This window comes from Brassica oleracea, chromosome C1 (assembly GCF_000695525.1).
Source record: "Brassica oleracea var. oleracea cultivar TO1000 chromosome C1, BOL, whole genome shotgun sequence".
NCBI lineage: Eukaryota > Viridiplantae > Streptophyta > Magnoliopsida > Brassicales > Brassicaceae > Brassica > Brassica oleracea.
The window spans coordinates 42,446,052-42,467,891 of NC_027748.1; the positions used below are offsets into that span (position 1 = coordinate 42,446,052).

The window sequence follows — 21,840 nt, forward strand, 5'->3', positions numbered from 1 at the left end:
CATTGTAGTATGTCGCATAATAAATGTCCATGACTTCCTAAATTTACATAACATAGGGTTTGCATAATATAAACCTGATGCGTGATATGTTGCATTAAAGTGTAAAATTTAAAAGATTTGATGATTGAGCTAAAAATATCATTAAAATGCTGAATTAATCGAGATAAGAAAAACAAACATGGCCTTTGATTCAGTTTATCTCGTGAATCCTTCACGTGAATGAATCACGAACTCTTTAATAATTTCCATAAATGAAATGGCAAAAGATCTAATTTCGAGATTGTGTCTAGTCTCGATACGTGGTCGCTTTATTTATTAATGGTCATACTTCTCAGTTCTCACGTTAGGTCAAACAAAGAACGCTGAATTAAATATAATTTGACCGAGTAGTGTCTTTCTAGAAGTTAAAGCCAAGACGCACTTCTTTATTACCACCACTCTTTTTTGGTATCTCAGGCTGCTTGGTATGTGGGTATTAGCACACCTGAATCCTGTCAGTTTCTTGTAAGCGTTTTGCAGTGTTCTCGTTACCGGTCCAACTTTTCCATCACCAATCACACGTCCGTCGATTTTCATAACCTGTAACAAAAGAGCATACTATCGTTGATTAAAGATTAATTTATTTGTTAATGGTTAAGTAAGACCCCCTGAAGATTTCATCATTAGATTCAGGTGCAAAACGTTCTGAGGATGCTTTATTTAGTAAGCTAATAAAGAATGTACGTACCGAGCTAAGTTCTCCCGTGGTTCCAGTTGTCCATAACTGAAAAATAAAAACAAAAACATACATTGTTAGGTTTTGCTAGAGAAAGAGAGACACACATATAATGACATTGAAGAAAATGATACTCCCTCCGTTTTTTTATATAAGTAGTTTTAGAGAAATTTTTATGTTCCAAATTATATGACATTTTCGGTTTTCTATGTAAAATTTATTAACACTTAATGTTATATGACTAATGATAATATACCTTCTATTTTATTATTGGTTGATTTGTGGTTAGGTAAATAATTAATGATGTTTTTGTTTAGAAAATATAAAAAATTAATGATTTCTTAATCTATGTGCACAATTATAAAACGACTTATATTAAAAAACGGATGAAGTATTTTTTTGTAAGGTGAAAAGACCTCATCTGCTGTATGAAATTCAGAGAGACTGATTCTTCGTTCTTCTAAGATGAGATTCTCTTTAACCACAAGTTCCATGACCTTGAAATATTATAGGAAAAAAAATGGTTTATATCAAATCTATCACCGAGATGTTTCTCAACAAAAGTATGCGAGTTTTTTGCCCTTACGGTAGCTCTTGTTATGCCAGGGAGACAGTAATCTGCATGGGGAGTAAGAACACGTCCTTTCTTCACCATAAACTGTTTACCATAAAATAAATATGTTCTTTTTTAAAAAATAAAAATAAATATGTTAACAGCAAGAGCTTCTCTATTACAAAAAAAATCTATAGATTTTGCTTGCTTACAATGTTGGTTGCATTGGTTTCAGATACATAACCATCTTTGTCAAGCATAATGGCATCCGCAGCATTCGCGTTGTTACTTTCAATCTGTTCTTATTCTCCCATTACAAAGAAAATTAATCTCACAAAACAATGTCCATTCTTGAACTTTCTTGCTTTGAAAACAGTACCTTTGCTAGTATGTTATTGAGAAGGTTGTTATGACGAATCTTGGAATCCAAATTCTGACAAAAGCAAAAAAAAAACAACTTAAGACTTATTTAAAGTTATATCATGAAGAGAAATTAAATACTGATCAAGTTCATACATTAGGCGAGTTGCGGCGTGTAGTTTGCAGTCATCAGCACAATCCCACCATCATTGTCATACACTGCTGGCTTCCATTCCGCAAGCACTGCATTATTTGAAGATAAATGTAAAGTGAACTCCAAAGTTATCCCATTTTGCCAATCTTGGTTGTTAGAATAAAAATGAAAGGTTACCAATAAGTGTGCATCCATATCGATTAAACGCAGGGCTCATTCCAGAAGTTACCTTAAACAAACAATTAGTTGTGTAGTTCTTAAAGACTAGAATGATCGAAATGAAACATACAATTTGTTAAAATGAATGCAGTACCTTTTTGCCTCGAGTTAGGGACAACCTGATATGTGTATTGTCAAACATACCATTTGTTATGAGAGTTCTGAAGATAGCTTCTTTTATCTGTATGTTTCGACATATTAAAGCTATCGTTGTAACACTGTTTCAACAGAACATAACACTAAAGATGCTTACCTCTTCACGAGATGGAACATTTTCGAAAGCCAGAGCCTTAGCTGAATCAAATAGCCTAACCCAACATTTCAACATATAAAACAAGATAGCTTATAAAAACTCTGTTACTTGCTTCTTAGTTTCTTAAGCATTTGGAATGTTGTTATTACCGATCTAGATGTTCTTCAAGCTTGAATATCTTCCCCTTGTAAATCCTGAGTCCTTCCCATACTGAGTCACCACCTTGCACAACCGAGTCAAAAACTGAAACCTAAAGAATAAGAAGAGGAAACAGAACACAATCAGGTTTTAAAAATGCAAACCATAAAACAGTAACTCGTTAAGTTTTCTTCAGCGTATCAATCACACCTTTGCCATCTCACGAGGCAAAAGCTCGTCACCAACCCATGCAAGAAGTTTTGCGTTTTCAGGAACCGGGAGACTAGGAGGAGGCAAGGGACTACTCAAGAGTGATGACTTGTGCTTCACATGGCTCCTTAGAATGTTGTAAAGTGGTAGACTTTGCTCCAGCAAATCGTAATGCGACAAAAGGGAATGTCTGTGAAAACAAAACACATCTTAAACTGAATTCAAAACCATAACCGAAACAAACCAGAGCCTTACACGAGGATACTTCTTTGGAGATGAGAAACCAGTTGACTCGTGCACACTCTTGTACCACCATGGTGCCCATACTCCATCTTCTGGTATAGGACCAGCCTCCCACCTTAAAGAAAACATAGAGAAATTACAACTTTGACATTTATAAAACCGGAAGAGAGTGCAAGAAGAGGACTTACTTAAGCATAGAAGCTTGAAATGGAATCTCCAAATCATTGTAAAGACCTCGTAACGTGGTCTGTATATATATGCATGGCACAACATGTAAGGACTAGTGCATAAGAGAAATACATAACATAGTTGTGGAACTTTTACATACTACAGAAACAAAACTGTTAATGAATGATTGAAGTCTCGCATCGTTAACTGGAGAATTAATGGACTAATATATAAAATGTTAGGATCAGTCAATCTATTGTCAATTAATTTTAAAACTCAATATAGACCTGAATTAAACACAAACCTCAGGATCTCGCTGAAGCTCATCTGCATCGATGACTGGTGGTGGTGTTCCCATCTGACAGAGATCACTGTATATCGACACTAGTTCCCCCAAGCCTAGTTCAAGAAACGATGAAGGGTGTATCTTCTCAAAGGAAGGCTGAAAACATAGAAGAACATTAGATGAAACATTGACTGAAAAGCTGAGATCTAATAAAAGAACCTTTACTGAGAAAGCTAACCAGTATGTTAAGTGGATTTCTTATCAGTATGAAGTGCTTTCCTTTGCTCATCAGTTCATTTGGCAAACCGAAAAGCCGTTGTTTGGAGATATGCTGTTCAGAGGAAACACAAGAACACACTTTGTTTACAAGCAAGAAACAACAAAGAAAGCTTTAATAGCACGATTCTTGAAGCTTGCAAGACAAAAAATCAGAGTTTCACCTTACAGTGCCGGAACTTCTTTGATCCTGATCCATAAATGATATCTTTCACTACCTTATGTCCATTGCACTCCTATGAAAAATAAGAAATGAAGAATTAAATATGTTTTGTTTCTAAAACAAGACTAAGTATGACCTAAAGTCCTAACCAGTTACTAACATACTATTTATAGTAAACATACCATCTTGGAGAGAACCTCGTTTCTGTATGGCCTATCAACACCTGTAGCTTTGAGAAATGCTGCATACAGGGGCTCGTCGACAACTTCGATGTCATCTCTCTGAAAAAATGGACACAAAATCAATGTCGACAACTTTACTCCTATTGTGGATGCAAGTAAGGTTTTGAGCTAAGACCTAAAAGGGAGTGGTACCTCTGCAAAGGAGTACATGAGGCTGGTGCTGAGTGACCTTGGGGCAGACCATGAGTGAATCACTTCAGGTTCTGTCATCGAGGACGATGAAACTAAAGCGAACTCTAAACTCTGGTCTCTCTGATCACTTTTGTTATATCACCACTCTTGAGCCCTGTTCAGGAACGCGCTAGGCGCTAGTCGGGCGGTCGGGTTGGGCCTAGCGCCTAAAGAGAAAATCGGGGATTAATCGGAAATTATGCGGGGCAGAATTTTTAGATGGTTTACTATGTTATAACCATGTTAATCTTTAATTGTGTATAACATTAATACATTTTCATGTTTAAGATTGTATAAAACACACAAATAGAATATATAAACTTAATATAGTGTAATTTTCATCAAAATTATGAATATAAATGATATAATGAAATTCACATACTTATCAAAAAAAAAAAAAAAAAAAAATAAATAAAAAAATAGATTAGGCGGCCGCCTAGGCGGCTAGGCGGTCATTTAGGCGGCTAGGCGGTCATTTAGGCGGTCTAGGCGGAAAAAAATCGGATATCCGATTTTTTAAAGCGATTTGGCATAAATCGGAGCGGAAAAGTGACGCGTAATGCCTAGGCGACCGCCTAAGCGGCTAGGCGGCCGAGTTTTAGAACAGGGCTCTTGAGTAAAGTGCATGAGCGTTTTGTGGACCTGCAAGGTGTAGTCTCTTGACATAACAAGACCCCTCTAGAGAAATTAAAGGACAAGAATTTGGACAGCAACTTGCACGCATATCAAGTCTCTGTTTGCTTGGAAATTAGTAATCCCTAGAAAGAAAATATACCAACTTTATGTAACCACTATAAAAAATACTTTACTTTAAATGGAATTAATAGGCCGGGGCAAAATAACCGGAACCGAACCAAAACCGAACCGAAATACCCGAATCCAGAACCGGACCAATACCCTCAAGTACCCGAACGGTTCCTATATTTTTATATCCGAAATAACCGAACCGAACCGAGAACCGAACGGGTACCCGAATATATAAAATATTAATTATATATTCAAAACTATCCGGATAGTTTTATCCGAAATATCCAAAACTATCCGGATAGTTTTATCCGAAATATCCAAAGTAATCCGAAATATCCAAAATTTTATCTAAATCATCATAATTATTTGATATTTTACCCTAAATAACCGATATTTTATCCAAATGATCCGAAATACCCGAGCTATCCGAACCCGAACCGGATCCAAATGTGAACCGAATTTTTCCCGGGTATTTTCCGGTTCCTACATTTACTATCCGAACCGAACCCGAAACTATCTGAACCGAACCAAACCGAACCGAAAATAGGTCAAGTAGTAAATGATCCTCTAGCCCCCTATCCGAACTACTTGAAACTCGAAATATCCGAACCGAACCGAACCGATATCCGAAATGTCCATGCCTAGGAATAAGTCCTGAAAATTAGTGTACAGTATTTCAATTTAGTAACTTTGTTTTATAGTCAAGCGTGTTTCTTCATCCTCACACTCTTTATATTGTTTTCAGTCAATTTTATATCTAGTAATATTGATAATAATACTGATATTTAACAGTTCCAACCCTTTATATTATTTTCAGTCAATTAACTATCTTGTAATATCGACCAAGTCATCTCTAAGTCTAGCCAAAACAAAAAAAAAAACAAGAGTGTCACGAGAGGAACACAATCATATTGTTTTTTTCCATATTTCCAAGCAAGCTCTGTTCTAGCTTCGTTAAACTATACGCAGTACCAGCGTCGTGCTTACCTCTAGAGATCCAAGACAAAACTGAAAAAACTCATTTATCAGAATTATTATATTAAATTATACAAAAATACGAAAATTATACAGAAAATTGAGCAAATAATGATAAACTACATCTTGACCCGCACGGATTTTTTTAATATATGCTTACATCTAGAGATCCAAGACAAAACTGAAAACCTCATTTATCACAATTATTATATTAAATTATACGAAAATATGAAAATTATACAGAAAAATTGAGCAAATAATGATAAACTAGATCTTGACCCGCACAGATTCTTTCTATACTAAATATTCTAATTTATATAACATTATTATGTAGCAATATTATTTTGCATAATTTTTTGTATTTTGTAAAACAAAATTGTGTTGTAAACATTATTATGTAACAATACTATTTTACATAATTTTATGTTTCATTTCTTTTTTCTTTTTAGTCAAACAACTCATTTTATAGATCTCTTACTCTCCAACTGAGGAGCAAATGTTCAAAGAAAGATACAACAAAGCCGCTGCTGTAATAGCAAGATGGAAGACATAGATAGCATAGATAATGACAAACCTAAAACTTAATACACTAAAGATGAAGAGTGGTCCTCTACACTCGACTTCGGTAATGCTAAGAAGAGGAAAGTCGAGTTGGGGATTATCGGCTACATTTAGTAGTCCTACACCCGAGATTGGAACAGCACATTGTGCTAGTATATCAATCCTGAAATCGGCTATAAACGCAGAGGTGACAATGCACCGAATTGCTGAGCCTTTGAATAGAACGAATATCGACGCATTTGTAGCTATCGACATCAAACTCCCTGCAACAATTCCACTGGAAACAAGTGGAAATTTTGGAAATAGCATAAACTCCATAAAGGAGAAGTCAACCAGATTCTGTGGAATACATAACCTATTAAAAATTGTCAATCCAATCTGCCACAGAGGAACTGAAACAATCTTCTTTTTAAAAATATCTAGAGTGAAACTGGGAATGGAACTGCATACTGCAGTAAGGAGTAGCATAAAAGCTACAGATTTACCCCCATAGGTCTTATGAAAATACGAGGAAGCTATTGGTATGGGAGAATTCAAATATAGATGCATAACCTGGTCTAACGGGAGAGAAAGAGAGCTTGGGATGATATCAACAGAGCCAGCTGCTCTAAACTCTAAAGCCTGGGAAGCAATCTGCAGAACACACTCCTGAAAGGTGAGGAGAAAAGTGGAATAAAACAGATCCGGTGTCTGCGAGAGATGGTGGCTTGAGGAGGCGGTGAGAGATGGTGGGAAACGGCAGTATGAGTCAGCGGCGTGAGACGGTGTAGAACGTGTAAGATGGAGTGATACGACGGTCTGAGACGGAGATAGACTAGCAGTCCATGGCCAAAGACTGAAGTGGTGATGATAGAAAGTCTGCATACTGCAGTAAGGAATCGTATGACAACGACACTGATTCATTAAACCAAAATCTTTTGAGAGAGGAAGCTCTTTGAAGATTTGGTTGCTCAGATTCAGATCTGTAACTTTTAGATCTAGATCTGTTAAAGTAGAAAGCTCAACAACGATGGAAACGGAGGTAGCAAGTATTGTCAAAGTTGAAGGAGGGTCAAGTGGGTCAGGTGGTTCTGGAGGATCCGGCAAAGAGACGCCGGTGACAACGGCAGCCACTAAAAGGACGGAGACGAGCTTTTTCCTTTTCTCTCTGGAGCTTTAGTTACATTTATTTAGGCCCATATTTAAGTTTTATGTTTCATTTCTAAAATTTGGAATTTATATAAAAATTAAACTAAACTTAACATATATAACAGAGAAGAAGTTTTTGGGATACTATAAAAAACAACAAAACTTATATTGGAAAAGAAACTATATATTTGGTACTTGCAAAATAATTTTGTAGTAATAATTTTATTTGAAAAATTGCTTAAAATACTCTAACTTGGATAAGGATAGCATTTAAAAAAGACTCAATAAAATATATCATAACATTTGAGCTTAGAGTTTAACGATTATTGTTTAGGATGTATTATTTAGGTGGTGAAGTTGAGTTTATAAACTTTTGTAAACAATTCTTATATATTTATAAATTTTTTGAGAGGTCTAATTTTGTCTTTTAATAATAAATTTAAGATATTTATGAAAAAAAATAGTTAAAGATAAATCTAAAAAAATAATATCAATTATGAGGTAAAATTAAAATTTGTTGAAATTATGTTATATACTGTAACATTAAACCAATTTGATAAATGTGTGTTCTTTTAATATAGAATAGTGTTGGAATATTAATATTTTTTACATATATAGGTTATTCATGCTATGACCTTAGTATGCATTTAGATGATAAAAGTGTGTTCATGTTTATCGTTCATGAATATATTCATTTCGTATATATATTGTTCGTCTATTTATGGTTGGAGTAGGAGATGTAAAAATTTATATATAGTGATTAATAAACTAATTTGGTATAGTTTTTAAATATTAAAATGAAATGGTTTTTAACTCAATGGAATATATAAACGCTAATAATAATTGACTAAAACTTTATATATATGATATGTAAAGAGGTTAAATGTTTCATCTATGAAGGAATGTATAAATTAAAATTTAACCATTAATAAGATTATTAGACTTGTGTTAAAAATTATTGACATAAATTGTAATGTTACATGATAAAAGCATTTAAAGTTGTGATCTTTAAGAGATAGTTTAAATTAAAAAATCATACGTGTAATAAGTCATAATTTATGTGTTTAATAAATAAGATATTTACATGGATATCGCTTTCCAACAAAATATTTTTGAAATCTTTGTAAAATATTTTTGGAAAGTAATAATTTAAGTTGTTATTATCATTAAAATATTTTATATAATTTTTAATTTTCATTTATAAATCAAAACTAAATTAAATTTAAATTTCTGATTATATTTTATGATAACTAAACTTTAAATTAATCAATTTTTTGAAATAAGTTTTAAAATGACTCTGAAAAGATTTTGTTAGAATTTTCTTAAATAAATATTTATTTTATTTTAAATTCAGAAATAAAAATATTAAAAGATATTATAATTAAGTTATGTACATTTGATAAATTTCTAAATAATGGTCTAAAATGAAGTTGTGAATTCTATTTCAATAAAATAGATAAATATGAATTACTTTATACAACCTGAATATGAATATCAAGTAGTGTTATGAAAAGCTAGATATAACTTTTTTTTTCCTTGAAGACTATGATTAACTTGGTCAATGAAGTATTAAACGTAAAGACTCTGTAAAGACATAACTAACTTCTGTTTATAAGATCAAAGATGAGAGATTCTGTTGTGCTTTAAACAGTGTGCTTTAAACAGTGTGCTTAAAATTGAGCATTTTATGTAATGGAAGCAATTGGTCAACCCGGCCTTATTTGGATTGTTTATGTTTGATGTTGGACAAAATGATCTTGCCTGTGCATTTTTCAACAAGACACTAGATCTAGCTTTTGGTATCATTCCTAAAATCCAGATAAATTTCAAGATGGAATAAAGGTCAGTATCACATGACGAGTTTAATAGTCACATGCACAGTAATCTCACATCAGATTTACGATAAATCAGATTTATAAGAACGATAGAGTACAACACACAATTGGTGGTTCACGAAATCTGACCAACTTTTATAGAGAAATTTTACAACATTCTTCATCCACATTCAAACCTAACTATACTTAAAATTTTATATTTAGTATGTTCTTTAATTTTTTTTGTTTCTTATGTCTAATAATATATATTGTTTTACTTAAAAGCATGTTGACGAAAATAATTATTAATCTTCAAAAAAACATTTACTATATAAACTAAATCTAATTTGACCTATTATAGAAAAAAACCCAACAGATTATAATTGGTTATACAATATTCAAAAAGATAAAATTACATTGATAGATATAAATATGAAAATATCTATATTTTGAAGCCAAAATACTTATAGAACACTTTATTCTATGAAACTTGTTTGAAGTTATTTTTGAGTAACAATATTATCTATTTATAAAAGAAATTATAGGTCGTTAAGCAACAACTTTTAACAAAAATGAAGCCTCGTTTTCTGACTTTTGTTCGACTCTTCAATCTTCACCTACCGAAAACATGGTCTTTGATTAACATAATAACATAATTATATCGATGATTGACAAAATGACAGAATTATATCGATGATTAACACAATGACACAACGATATGGATGTGAATTCCGCAAAACCCCAAAAAGATAAAATAAAAAAGTGTTACCGCGGGAGGAACACGATCATATTCTTTATTTCCATATTTCAAAAAAACTCCATTCTATTTTCATTAATCTATACATTGTGCACACATACACATTTCTTATGTATACATACAAATGCATATGTATATATTTGTATTTGCATATAAATATAAGCAATAATGAGAAGATGAAAGTATACTAAGCATTTGACCAAGGAAAGGAAAAATATACTAAGCAATGGAAACCGTTTTTCACTCCCTTTTCATATTGTTATCATTTGTAGCCATCTCTCATACTCAGCCTCTTCTGGCCGGTTCTTTTCCGATTTCTCCTAATTTTGCGGCAGTTTTCAACTTCGGAGACTCTAACTCCGACACCGGAGAACTCACCTCTGGTCTTGGTTTCCGTCTCCCACCTCCCAATGGACAATCCTTCGTCTTTAAACCTCCATCTACTGGAAGATTCTGTGACGGACGTCTCATCGTCGATTTTCTAAGTAATTCTTCATTCCTAAATCCTATCCTTTTCCTTTATTTTTTGTACAAACAACTTTTTTACGTATGATTGTTGATCTTATATACTTTCACAAATTGTGTACCACGACAGTTTTGTTATGGTTATGCACCAGACCAAATTAGTCCACTAAAGCCATGACTTTCTAGACTTAGCAATATCTTTTTGTGCTAATTAGTTTCCTGCATAACATTTTTTTCTCACTGAACGCGTTGCATGCACCATATCAAACTAGTCCACTAAAAACATGACTTTCTAGACTTCGCACTATTTTCTGTGGTAAATTAATATTTGCCAGAGAATTTTAATTGATTTTTCCAATGCAGCTTTCAAGCTCATGTTATTCACAGACTCACAGTGTGATTTATGTGGATTCATATGAACCATAAGACCCGCAACACTTTCGCTTAACAGAAAAATAAGACTAGTTTTAGTGTTCTTTGTTAATGTTAATAATTTATTTAAAATCAGTTTTTTTTTATAAACTATAAACTTAAAGACTGAAAAGAAATAACTGACTCCTGTTTATAAGATCAAAGCTAAGAGTTTTTTTTGTTGTAATGAAAATAATGGCTTCCGAGAAGTTTTCAACGTGCTTTAAAATTGGGTCTTCTATGCAGTGGAAGCAATTGGTCGACCCTACTTGAGACCTTATTTGGATTCAGTAAGCACACAAAGCTACCTGAGAGGCTGCAATTTTGCTGCTGGTGGATCAACGATTCAGAAGGCAAATGCTGCATCCTTTAGCCCTTTTGGTTTTGGTGTTCAAGTAGCTCAATTCGTCACCTTCAAATACAAAGTTCTTCAATTAATACAACAAGGTATCTAAATTTCATCAACATATATATAAACTTGTCCGGTTCATATTATCTTATAGACGTAAGTTTATTCGTACCAGTATATTTTTTCAGATAAAACTCTCGAAAACTTACCGTCGGAAGATCATTTTAAAAATGGATTGTACATGTTTGATATCGGACAAAATGATATAGCCGGTGCAATTTACGGCAAGACAGTAGATCAAGCTGCTGCTGTCATTCCTACAATCATAAATACATTTAAAGATGGAATAAATGTCAGTATTTACATGATGAGTCTTTATTATCATTATTATAAAAATTAATTCATTTTTCTGTAACTTATGTTTTCTTTTCTAGAGACTATATTGGGAAGGGGGTGCGAGAAACTTTTGGATACACAACACAGGACCAATTGGGTGTTTAGCTCAGATGGTGTCAATATTCGGGAGAGAGAAACCAAAAGTTTGGTTGTGTCATTGGCCACAACGAAGCTGCCAAGCTCTTCAATTTACAGCTTCAGGGTCTTGTCAGAAATTTTACTCAACAATATCGTGATGCTAATTTCACGTACGTCGATCTCTTCTCGATCAAATCTGACCTCATCCAGAATCATTCCAAATATGGTAAGCATACTAAACTGAACCTAAGGCTGGTATATACTTAGGACTAGTCAAGAAATTTTGGGAACCAAACAATTTAATAAGAATTTTTAATAATTTTTAAAAATAAATTGATAATATACATTAACTTTAAAAAATTTAGGGGTAGACCAATGTTTCACTTCGATAAGCTAAAAATCGACTATGTATATACCTAACCTTACTGGTAGTTTGTGACTGAAAACTATTTTTGGGTATGTTAACAGGTTTTGATCAGTCCATAATGGTATGTTGTGGAACCGGAGGACCGCCACTGAACTACAATGATCAGATTAACTGCGGTTCAACAGGGACATCAAACGGTACGACAGTAACATCCAACGCATGTAATGATAGTTCCAAATATGTTAACTGGGATGGAATTCACTATACCGAAGCTGCAAACCGGTTTGTTTCACAGAAAATTCTGTCCGGTACATATTCCCAGACGGTGTCGTCTTGAAATCAGAACCTTTAGTGGGGTCTTTTGTTGTTTTTTCAAGTGTGATAAAACAGAGCATTCTCTAATAAATTTCCTTTCACAATAATAAATGCTCTGATTCAATAAAAGTTATCTTGTAACGTTATCTTATAGACCACACACAAGTTTGTACAACACTTACCCACTAACTATCAGCTGCATAACTCCTCATTGTTATCTTCCGTGTTCGTTAGTAGATTTAACTTGTCTTCTTCAGTAGCATCAGTCTCGGATTCTTGGTCTGAATCAGCCATATGATCGAAAAAATCACCAAAGTACCACTTACAATCTTCTTTCCATTCGCCTTTATGCGCGTTAACCCGCCATTTCTGATCTGCAATCATCTCAGGTGACAGACCCCATCTCTCTAACTCTTCCTCCGTGTGATGAATCGCCAAGCTGTAGTCACCTCCTTGTCCTAACTCCATAACCCTGATCTCGCTGTTCCCGGGATTGTTCAGAGCCTCAAACTGTTCCACGGTCCACTTGAACCATTTCATAAGAAACACACGCGATGTTAACCCGTGTGAGACGATCACAAAGTTTAGCTCATGGGTCGGGTTCATGTGAAGCCTGTTCATGTCGATGTCTCTCCATAGAGACTCAAGAAAACCTGTAAAGAGGGAAACACATAAGAAACCAAAAAATGATTTTTCTTAAACCATTTTTTTTTTTAATTATTTTTCTTTTAAATCAGTCTAGGCGTTCGCAAGTATAATCAATAATCTTCTATAAAGTGCCTAACGATTTTTTTTCGATCATTTGGAACAAGCAGGGAAGTGGAAACATACTGGAGACACGGTCGAAGACATCTGCGGCTGATTCACCCTCCGGGAACCGATAAAAGAACCGACCAAACCTCTCTCTAACCTTCTTGGTCGCTCTCATCCTCTCCTTAACCTGAAAATTCCCAAAATCCTGTTCCCTGATCCGACATTCTTCTCGAACGCCGATCACGCGGCGGCGCGAGAACGACCGTCCGATCTCCCGGAGCGTGGATCGCGTGCGATCGTAAGGGGAGACGTAGAAGCAGACGCGCCACTCAGGGGAAGAAGGATTGGAGGAGAGCAGGGAGCGGAGACGCGCTCCTGCTTCGCGCGCCTGAAGCAAACCGGACTCGGTTAGCTGGATCTTGTGATCCGGGGTCGTGGTGTACGCCTCCGTGTCGAGGTTTCCTTCGGATTCGCCGTGACGCACGAGGATGATTCGCTTCGGAAGCAGTTTGTTATCTGAACTCATGGAGGATGAACAATTTTCTAGGGGTTATTGGTTCAGACAGTTAATGTTATTGTTGTTATGTCATAGCATAAATGAAGCGTATATTCAGACATACGTTATGTTTTTTTTTTTGTCGGAATATTAACAACTAATTGTTTGTTAAGCTAATAAAGGATATTATCCAGTATCCACGTCTTCTTGTTCATTGCAGTTGAGAGAAAGTAATCATTATGTTTTGAATTTTTTTAAATAGAGATTAAAGGATCAATCTGGAAATGTCCCAATGCGGCATACCACCATGGCACCATTTCTGTCTCTATAGAAAAAAAAGATACTAATAAAGCCAGTGGTTTTTTTAGTATTTGGTTAAAGCGAAATTGATACGGTTACCCCCAAACTAGTTTCATGATTAGTAGCCCAATAAAAGCTTTTTGGGTCTAGAACGAGCCCAAAAAATTAGTTTCTTTTTTTGTGCACCCCAAAAAATAAGTTGAGAGAAAGTAATCGTTATGTTTTGAAATTTTTAAATAGAGATTTAAGGATCCAATCTGGAAATGTCCCAATGTGGTTTGCCACCATGGCACCATTTCTGTCTCTTTATAAAAAAAGGTATTAATAAAGTCAGCTGATATTTTAATCTTTGCTAAAAAGGGAAATTGATTTCATTACCCTTAAACTAGTTTCATGATTTGTAGCCCAATAAAAGCTTTTTGGGTCTAGAACGAGCCCAAAAAATTAGTTTTTTTTTTTGTGCACCCCAAAAAATAAGTTAGGAGATGAAAAGTGTCAGCCTTTGAAATCTTGTTGGTTTGTATGTGAAAATCTTATAGTATATCATATAAAACTTTCTACAAGATTGTTTATGAATCAAGCTGTTATAACTTCCTTTTAGGGCACACTCTTTGTATGTGTTAATGGTACCAAAAAAACTCCTTGTACATACAACATATTTCTTGAAAATGATATTCATCCTGAAATTTTAGGGCACAAGATTCAGAGGAGACAGATAGAAACTCGTGGATACAGATACTACTAAACCATTAGGACAAGGACAGACTCACTTGACACATTAAAAAAACATAATGAAAACAACAAACTCATCAAAGCCTTGCTCTGTTTTTTATTTTGAGGGGTAAACTAAAACTTGAAGTTACTTCTTGGCTTGCATGAGCTCTTCAATGAGTTCAGCAGCTTGTTCAACTGTTGCAATCTTCTGTGCTTTCTCTTCTGCCATTTCGATACCAAACTCTTCCTCTAAACCCATCACTATCTCAACCTGCATGCAAAACACTTAGTTAATACAAACTCTACAAGTTCTTATTCACAAAGAGAATGGTTTGGTTGATGAATTACATACCGTGTCGAGAGAATCTGCTCCAAGATCGACAAATTTGGTTTCTGCAACGACTTGTTGATCGTCTTTGAGTGAGAGTTGCTTCTTGACTATCTCAGATACTTTCTCTACTGTCTCTTGTTTGGCCTATAAAGGCAAAAGTACTAAGATGTCAACAAACAGGAGAAAATGGTCAGTGGTGTACAAAAAGAAAACAGAACATACCGCGCAAGAGATTGAGAGGCGAGTGCGGCGTAGGTTGAAGGAGAGATTAGTCCTTCCATGGTTTGAAACCAAAACCGGCTTTTGGAAACTAATCCTCGTTGTTGTTACCTGTTGTTCATCAATACAAGAAGCGTTTTCATTCAAACCACCAACGTTCTGTAACTTTCACAACCATATCCAACAATCACAGCCTTAAATCACACAAAACGTTTCTGAAACGCATTAGAATGTAAATTAAATTGAAATGATCATATCATTAACGTGCGTTCAAAGTTTTAAACTGTGACAGACGGCTAATGATGTAACATCGTAACGGTTAGCGAACGATCTGGAAAATAAAGTGCCAATCGTGAAAAGAAGAAGATTATTACCAGAGAGGTAGCTTGCATGGAGACTGAAGCGCTGAAAGTGGTCGCCATTTTCGTTACTCACGAGAGAGATGGAGAGAGATGGCGGAGTGTACAAAGAGCGTGATGTCCCCAAGGTAGCTAGTTACATTTATAAAGGTTAGTGCACCCAAAACGACGTCGCTTGCGAAGAAGAAAACATGGGCCTCGTATTACCATGCAAATATTCGACCCATAGATACTCATGCACGTGCGAATATTGTGCCAAAATTAACTCAGTGGCTTTACGGTTATCGAAGTTTAATAACAGTGTACCTGTCAAACCGGTTCTTAATTGAATTGAAGTGGACCTATCAAACCGGTATTAACCATTTTACCAACCGAATGGGACCACAGTGGCCGGCCACTCAATAGTTAGATACAGTATGTACTTCTTGTCACAACTACCCTTCATTCTCATATATTTATTACAGCCTTCTCCATTGGTTAGAATTGAACCAAATAATACCCATAGCTTACCAATCATATCCTATAGAAAGACACAAGTCAAGTTCCTAACTAACACAACAAACCCCATGAGCCAAAAGTAAAAGCATACACAAAGAGTGTTGTTTCCTTACAACGAATGCTAATAAAACCCCACACGTTTCCTAAACGGTAAGAAGCCGAGGCAGCAAAACTAAAAACTTTACATATAATGTAAGGTAGCCTCATTTGAATGCTCTTGTACAATATCACAAATAAGAAACATATAACCCACCAAAAAAAAAACAGCACTATTTTTCTCAAAGTATCTCTATCAAAATGGAATAATAATATCATTAAACAACGATTCTTTTCCCTTTAAGCTTAGCAGCCATTCTTCTCTCCTTGTTAACATCCTTTCTCCTCTGTGAACTTGAGTCAGACGCTCCAATGGGAGCCAAAGGCCCTGACCATGTCTGAAGCGGCTCTTTGGAGTAAGAAGCAGTGAGCGAGTTTGAGCTAAACGGTATCTCTGATGGATCCAGTCTCCGTGAAGATCCCACCTGAAAACCAAGCGACCCGTCTTGATGTGGTGGAGGAAACTTCTCACTCTTGCTCTTAGCATTCGCATGCGTGATCATACGCATCCTCTGTTTCAAATAAAAAGATTCAGACACGAACTGAGAAGTAAAAACAGTATTGTTTCGTTTCTTACATCAATGTTGGATTGATTCTCAGCATTGGCTTCAGGAGCAGCCATTGCTCTTGGTTGGGCTCGTTCTCGAGGTAGTCTGATTCTTCTTCTGCTCTCTCCTTGAACCTTACGTGCTTCCCTTTGTCTGCAGACACATGAATGCATCTCTTAGGCAAACAGAAACCAAACATAGTCACAAGAGGACAAAGAAAACTGAAAAAACTTTACCTCCTAAACTCTTCATCTCGTTTCCTGGCATCAATCTCTTTACTTGGAGGGTACTTAGGTAGATCAGAAGGTTCACATGGAAATGGCTTTGTCATGAAAAACTGTACATCAAGAAAACAAATCAGCCATAGGGATTTTGTCTGAACCGAACCAGCCGAACCAAAATTTTCGGTTCAGTTACGGTTTTCAGTTCGGTTTAGTTCGGTGGGGTTTTTAAAAATGATTCGGTTTTTGATTTTCAAAAATAAATAAATAACTGAAATGAACCGGATCGAATTAGCCAAAATTACCGAATTTAACAAAAATATCCGATATTTTTAGAAAATTATACTGAATTCTAGCCGAAACAAAAAAAAAGATTAATTATTTTCGAAATAAAATTGAAAACCAAAATCAACGAAAAACCAAACCGATTTTTTCCAGTTTACATCGGTGGGAATGAGGCCGAACCAAACTACCCGAAACTGAAAATACCCGAGCCGAATTAACTGAATAAACCAAATCCGCAGGACTAAGGCTCAAAGTTATCATTGTAAATAAAAAACTTACATCACTCATCAACGCATCTGAAGCTGTCTGCCGCTCAGAAGGATCAATAGCCAGAAGCGTATCGAGCAAAGAAAGCGCCTGAGGAGAGAAGTCTTTAAAAACCTCTCTTACTTTTCTTTTAAACTGAGGCAAAGGCTTGTGATGAGCATGCCTCTGATGAGAAGGAAGCCTAATCTTCCTCCAATACTCTTCAGAAGGCGATCCGCACAGCTTATATATCCTATGCAACTGCTCCACCTCGTTGCGACCCGGCATGATCGGTCTGCCTGATAACAACTCGGCTAAAATGCAGCCTGCACTCCACAGATCAATGCCTACGTTATACTCTTCAACACCGTGAAGAAGCTCAGGTGCTCTGTACCATAAAGTAACAACCCGGTTTGTCATCCTTTGCCTTTTAGTGGCATCGTAAAATGTTGCGAGACCGAAGTCGCCTATCCTAAGAACTCCTCCGTCGTCTATAAGGAGGTTTGATCCTTTGATATCACGGTGGAGAACTCCTCTGTTGTGGCAGTGTTCGAGCCCCGAGAGGAGTTGCTTCATGTAGCATTTAACCTGAAAAACATAGCCATTGTTACTACCAACACGGATAATTATGCTATTACAAACTATGAGTTTCTGACCTGTTGCTCGGTGAATGTTATGTCCGGGCTTGCAGCTAGACCAGCTAGGTCGTGATGCATGTAACGGAACACCAAGTATAAACTATTCGACATCCTCGAAGTAACCAAACCTTCTAGTTTAATGACATTGGGATGATCTAATCTTCTCAAGATCAGAATCTCTCTTGCCATGAATCTCAAGCTCTCGCGTTCCAAAACTTCACACCGAACTTTCTTTAATGCCACAATGCTTCCTGTTAACGAATCTCTCGCCTTGTACACATTACTATACGTTCCTGATCCAATCTACACACACACAAAGCAACAGACTTTAACTACCCAATGGCAGAGAGAACAGAGCACAAAAACAGAGTGTTTATCTACACACACAAAGCAACAGACTTTAATTACCCAACATCATGCCAAAGAACAGAACACAAAAACAGAGTTTTTTCTGTTCTACACACAAAGCAACAGACTTTAACAACCCAAAGAACAGAGCACAAAAACAGAGTTTTTTTAATCTTTACCTTCTCAATCTTCTCAAAGGAATCAGCTTTTCTTGGAAGCCATCCGTTAAGAGCTTCACCGCATACTTCAGACAGCCACGGTGGCCATCCGGCAGCAACTTGCTCACCGAGCAAGTTCTTTGGTGGGTTGCTACGTCTCGGGTCCGGCTTACTAGACCTTCTTCTTTCCCCTCTAGGTTTCCTCTCTTTGGTGCCATTCTCTTCCTTGTGATTCTTCACAACAGCTTCATCATTCCTAACCTCCTCACTAGTAGAAGCAGAAGCAACAACTACACTAGTGGTTTGTATGGTTTCGGTTTTAGTCACGGAGACATTGTTTACTTCCTTTCGATTAGACTCGATCCTTGAGCTAACTACTGATCCTGGCGATCCGGGTCGACCCAATACACAACCCATCTCTCATCAAACTAACCTTCATTTGCTCATCATGTTTCCTAAAAAGAGATCTCTTTTGAATCCAACTGTTAACTGAAACACACACACACGTAATTGGACAATTCAAATCCCAGCAAGTGTTTCATATCGAGAATCAGGTTTCAAAATTTGGAGAAAGTTACTTACTTTATGATCGAGGAGCAGTGAAATTGGAGACCCAGATGGTCAAATCTGAAACTTGAACAGACAAGAACCTAGTTTTTCAGACAAGATGATGTAAGGTTGTGGAGACAAGTCAAAAGATCTGAAAAACTTGTTTAGAGAGATTTCAAAATTTTCACAAAGAGAAAGGGATATGTGACGCTCAGAAGATTTTAAAAATCGAACCTTTAAAGTACAAAAAAAGGGAAAGATAAATCAATTAAAGGCTATGGAGACAAAGGCAAGGTGATACATACCACCAATTAACACTAGAGTGGAAGAGCATTAATAAGAAAGAAAGGAAAGAGAACCAACCTTCTGAGTAAGAATCTGAAGAACAAGGGATTGGTTGAACTGCTTTTTTTAGTTACTCCAAAACTAATGTTTTGTTTTTCTTGTTTGGCGTTTGAATCAGACAAGAAAAAGGAATAAAGAGGAAACAGACGAAAGATCTGTTGTCTGTGTTTTAATACGTGTAATTGTTTTTGGACGCAACAGGTCAAAAGGCTCAAAGTTACTACTCTTCAGCCCCCACCAACCTTAGAGTGACCACTATTTAATATTTTACTGGTCCTCTGTTCTCTCCTTCTTTTTAAATTTGTAGACCATAAAGTTTTGGTTGAATTAAAGTGTGTTTTTCTTTTAAAACATTCCATTCACAGTCTCATTTTTAATGTAAGATCTAATGGTGCTACAGAAGTGGATGTTTTTTTCAGTGACAATGGTCAAATATATGAAAATAATAGTTTGAGCTATAGTATAGTTGGTCAAACAATATTAGTTTAAACATAAGAAAACAATATTTGGTAGACATCCACCTAATATGTTGGAATGAATCACTAAAATAATACCATGATTTTAATAAAGTTAAAATGGGAATTATAAAAGAAGAATAATTATGATATGTATAATGAGAGTTTACTTCATCTCTCCAATCAAAGAAGTTCCTTTATCAAGACTCTTTTGTAAACCATACAAGGAACAAAGGCTCAGAAACTTGTGATTGCTCCTGTCCAAACCATTTTTTGGTTTTCTCTGATTTAATTTAATGAAAGCTTCGTATACTTTATGTATTTATTCATTCCAACGATGGTAACTTACAATATTTATGTTATCTTCTAGACAATAGTCACAATACATTTTTATGACTCGTAACATCAACTTGTGTTTTAAGAAACAGTCAGTAAGGTTTTTTAAGAAGGTTTGAAAAGCAAATCAAAGAATCACAGATGGCTGCGTTTATAAAAGGGCATTTCCGCCTTATGGGCCCAAGAGAATGATTTAGCTTGGCCCATTCCGGTCCTTCTTTCTCTTTGTTGTGTGAATAGAGGAGCTTCCCTAGTGCTTTGTTTTTTCCTCTCTATTATACTCACTCGGTTTGATGTTTTAAAAGGTTTATGTTATTTCAAAATATATGATGTTTTGAGATTTTAAAGTTAACTTTAACTTTATTAGAAAATATTCAGCCAAAAAGATTTTACGGTCTTTTTATAATTGGTTGAAAGATTTTAAAATTATATCTTTAAAAATATTATCTAGAAGAATATAAATTTCTTAATCTTTGTGCATTAAGCCAAAACATCATATATTATGAAATGAATGAAATACTATATTTCACCAGTTATACTACATATTTTTAAGTGATTGGTTTCATTGCTTGATTGTCTGAAGGACAAGAAACAAGAATATTCTCACCAGCCTAAACAGCATCATTAACCTGACCAATCAACAAGGACGAGGGGGGTTAAGATGATCAAATGTACAACATCACAAGATTCAACACATGATCCTAATTACTAATCATCCCTATACAGTTTAATATTGAGTGTGAGAAAAAAGTCCATACCCAATCAACATGAGACTCAAACGTAGCTGAGCAAAAGGTAGCATTCCCATCAAATGCCCATCTCTTGAGTGTCATCACGGCTTCCAGTGAAGAGATAGCTCTTATCACTAGAAACAGACGAGTTCAAGACATCCAAGCAATTTATGCCAGCACAATGCTGCAACGTGCACATTACATAAAAGAACATCAGGATTGAGTTGACAAGGAGATGACTATAACTTCAAACTATTTTAAGCCCTTGTATAGTTTTTTGAGAGAATTGTCCATTATATAAATCTTTTAAATTATTATATATATATATATATTATATCTTCTCAAGTTGTTACTATTTTTCTATTGGTTGAATGCCTTCAAACTTAGTTACTATTGGTTTTTAAAGTTATTAAGATTAAAGTTTAAGACAGAGATCAAAACAAACAAAAAAAGATGACAATAAAATTATGGGAAGTTTACTCAAACATTACATATTTTAGGACAATTGACTAGAACCATACAAATCTTTTTTTTATTACTGCCATTTTTTACACCAAGTGTGCTTTTTTTTACGTTATGAGAAAAATATATTTACAAGAATGCCATTACTTTTTAATGCCACGTAATTAAAATTTTGGCGCCACGTAGGAATTCGGTTCCGTGTTTTCATTAAGTCAGCCGTAAAGCGCTATATACGTCG

General features: G+C 35.3%; 4 protein-coding genes and 1 pseudogene across 6 annotated transcripts; 1 reads left to right on the forward strand and 4 right to left on the reverse strand.

Moving 5' to 3' along the window:
- Positions 1 to 234: 234 nt before the first annotated feature.
- On the reverse strand, positions 235 to 4,258 carry LOC106296020 (branched-chain-amino-acid aminotransferase-like protein 1). Its single transcript, XM_013732066.1, is given in 22 exon segments — positions 235 to 492; positions 494 to 579; positions 728 to 763; positions 1,132 to 1,212; positions 1,302 to 1,373; positions 1,481 to 1,564; positions 1,648 to 1,701; positions 1,785 to 1,808; positions 1,810 to 1,871; positions 1,960 to 2,011; positions 2,096 to 2,182; positions 2,255 to 2,309; positions 2,404 to 2,504; positions 2,603 to 2,782; positions 2,784 to 2,792; positions 2,858 to 2,960; positions 3,034 to 3,092; positions 3,318 to 3,455; positions 3,538 to 3,630; positions 3,740 to 3,811; positions 3,921 to 4,019; positions 4,113 to 4,258. Coding segments are annotated over 22 exon segments (1,665 nt in total). The 5' UTR covers positions 4,191 to 4,258; the 3' UTR covers positions 235 to 452.
- Positions 4,259 to 10,348: 6,090 nt separating this feature from the next.
- Positions 10,349 to 12,536, forward strand: LOC106300710 (annotated as a pseudogene).
- Positions 12,537 to 12,599: 63 nt separating this feature from the next.
- Positions 12,600 to 13,946, reverse strand: LOC106293097 (phosphoglycerate mutase-like protein AT74). Its single transcript, XM_013728769.1, has 2 exons — positions 13,346 to 13,946; positions 12,600 to 13,167 (listed from the first exon to the last, which is right to left on the reverse strand). Exons 1-2 carry the CDS (start codon positions 13,791 to 13,793, stop codon positions 12,707 to 12,709), a joined length of 909 nt encoding a protein of 302 aa, XP_013584223.1. The 5' UTR covers positions 13,794 to 13,946; the 3' UTR covers positions 12,600 to 12,706.
- An 830-nt stretch (positions 13,947 to 14,776) lies between these two features.
- LOC106295163 (acyl carrier protein, chloroplastic) lies at positions 14,777 to 15,808 on the reverse strand. The gene is made up of 4 exons (XM_013730993.1): positions 15,702 to 15,808; positions 15,331 to 15,438; positions 15,130 to 15,252; positions 14,777 to 15,048 (listed from the first exon to the last, which is right to left on the reverse strand). The coding sequence occupies exons 1-4, from the start codon at positions 15,747 to 15,749 to the stop codon at positions 14,923 to 14,925; spliced, it is 405 nt and encodes a 134-aa protein (XP_013586447.1). The 5' UTR covers positions 15,750 to 15,808; the 3' UTR covers positions 14,777 to 14,922.
- Positions 15,809 to 16,346: 538 nt separating this feature from the next.
- LOC106297490 (probable serine/threonine-protein kinase At1g54610) lies at positions 16,347 to 19,756 on the reverse strand. Of its 3 annotated transcripts, none has more exons than XM_013733818.1 (8): positions 19,637 to 19,756; positions 19,307 to 19,351; positions 18,746 to 19,213; positions 18,237 to 18,521; positions 17,614 to 18,168; positions 17,065 to 17,165; positions 16,858 to 16,981; positions 16,347 to 16,792 (listed from the first exon to the last, which is right to left on the reverse strand). In XM_013733818.1, exons 3-8 carry the CDS (start codon positions 19,139 to 19,141, stop codon positions 16,499 to 16,501), a joined length of 1,755 nt encoding a protein of 584 aa, XP_013589272.1. In that variant the 5' UTR covers positions 19,142 to 19,213; positions 19,307 to 19,351; positions 19,637 to 19,756; the 3' UTR covers positions 16,347 to 16,498. The 3 variants fall into 3 exon arrangements, with proteins under 3 accessions (XP_013589272.1, XP_013589232.1, XP_013589196.1); XM_013733778.1 differs by having other exon boundaries at positions 19,307 to 19,357; XM_013733742.1 differs by having other exon boundaries at positions 19,307 to 19,374.
- Between the last annotated feature and the right edge of the window lie 2,084 nt (positions 19,757 to 21,840).

Bases quoted from the DNA above. Each gene is read 5' to 3' on its own strand.
- LOC106297490 (XM_013733818.1), bottom strand. From the start codon at position 19,141: ATGGGTTGTGTATTGGGTCGACCCGGATCGCCAGGATCAGTAGTTAGC. The intron at 18,522-18,745 runs GTAAAGATTAAA...GTGTGTGTGTAG, and splicing joins CCTTTGAGAAGATTGAGAAG to ATTGGATCAGGAACGTATAG. The intron at 16,982-17,064 runs GTAAAGTTTTTT...ATGTGTCTGCAG, and splicing joins CGAGATGAAGAGTTTAGGAG to ACAAAGGGAAGCACGTAAGG.
- LOC106295163 (XM_013730993.1), bottom strand. From the start codon at position 15,749: ATGGCGACCACTTTCAGCGCTTCAGTCTCCATGCAAGCTACCTCTCTG. The intron at 15,439-15,701 runs GTAATAATCTTC...GATGAACAACAG, and splicing joins CCATGCAAGCTACCTCTCTG to GTAACAACAACGAGGATTAG. The intron at 15,049-15,129 runs GTATGTAATTCA...TTTTGCATGCAG, and splicing joins GAGCAGATTCTCTCGACACG to GTTGAGATAGTGATGGGTTT.
- LOC106293097 (XM_013728769.1), bottom strand. From the start codon at position 13,793: ATGAGTTCAGATAACAAACTGCTTCCGAAGCGAATCATCCTCGTGCGT. The intron at 13,168-13,345 runs GTATGTTTCCAC...CCCTCTTTACAG, and splicing joins TGTCTTCGACCGTGTCTCCA to GTTTTCTTGAGTCTCTATGG.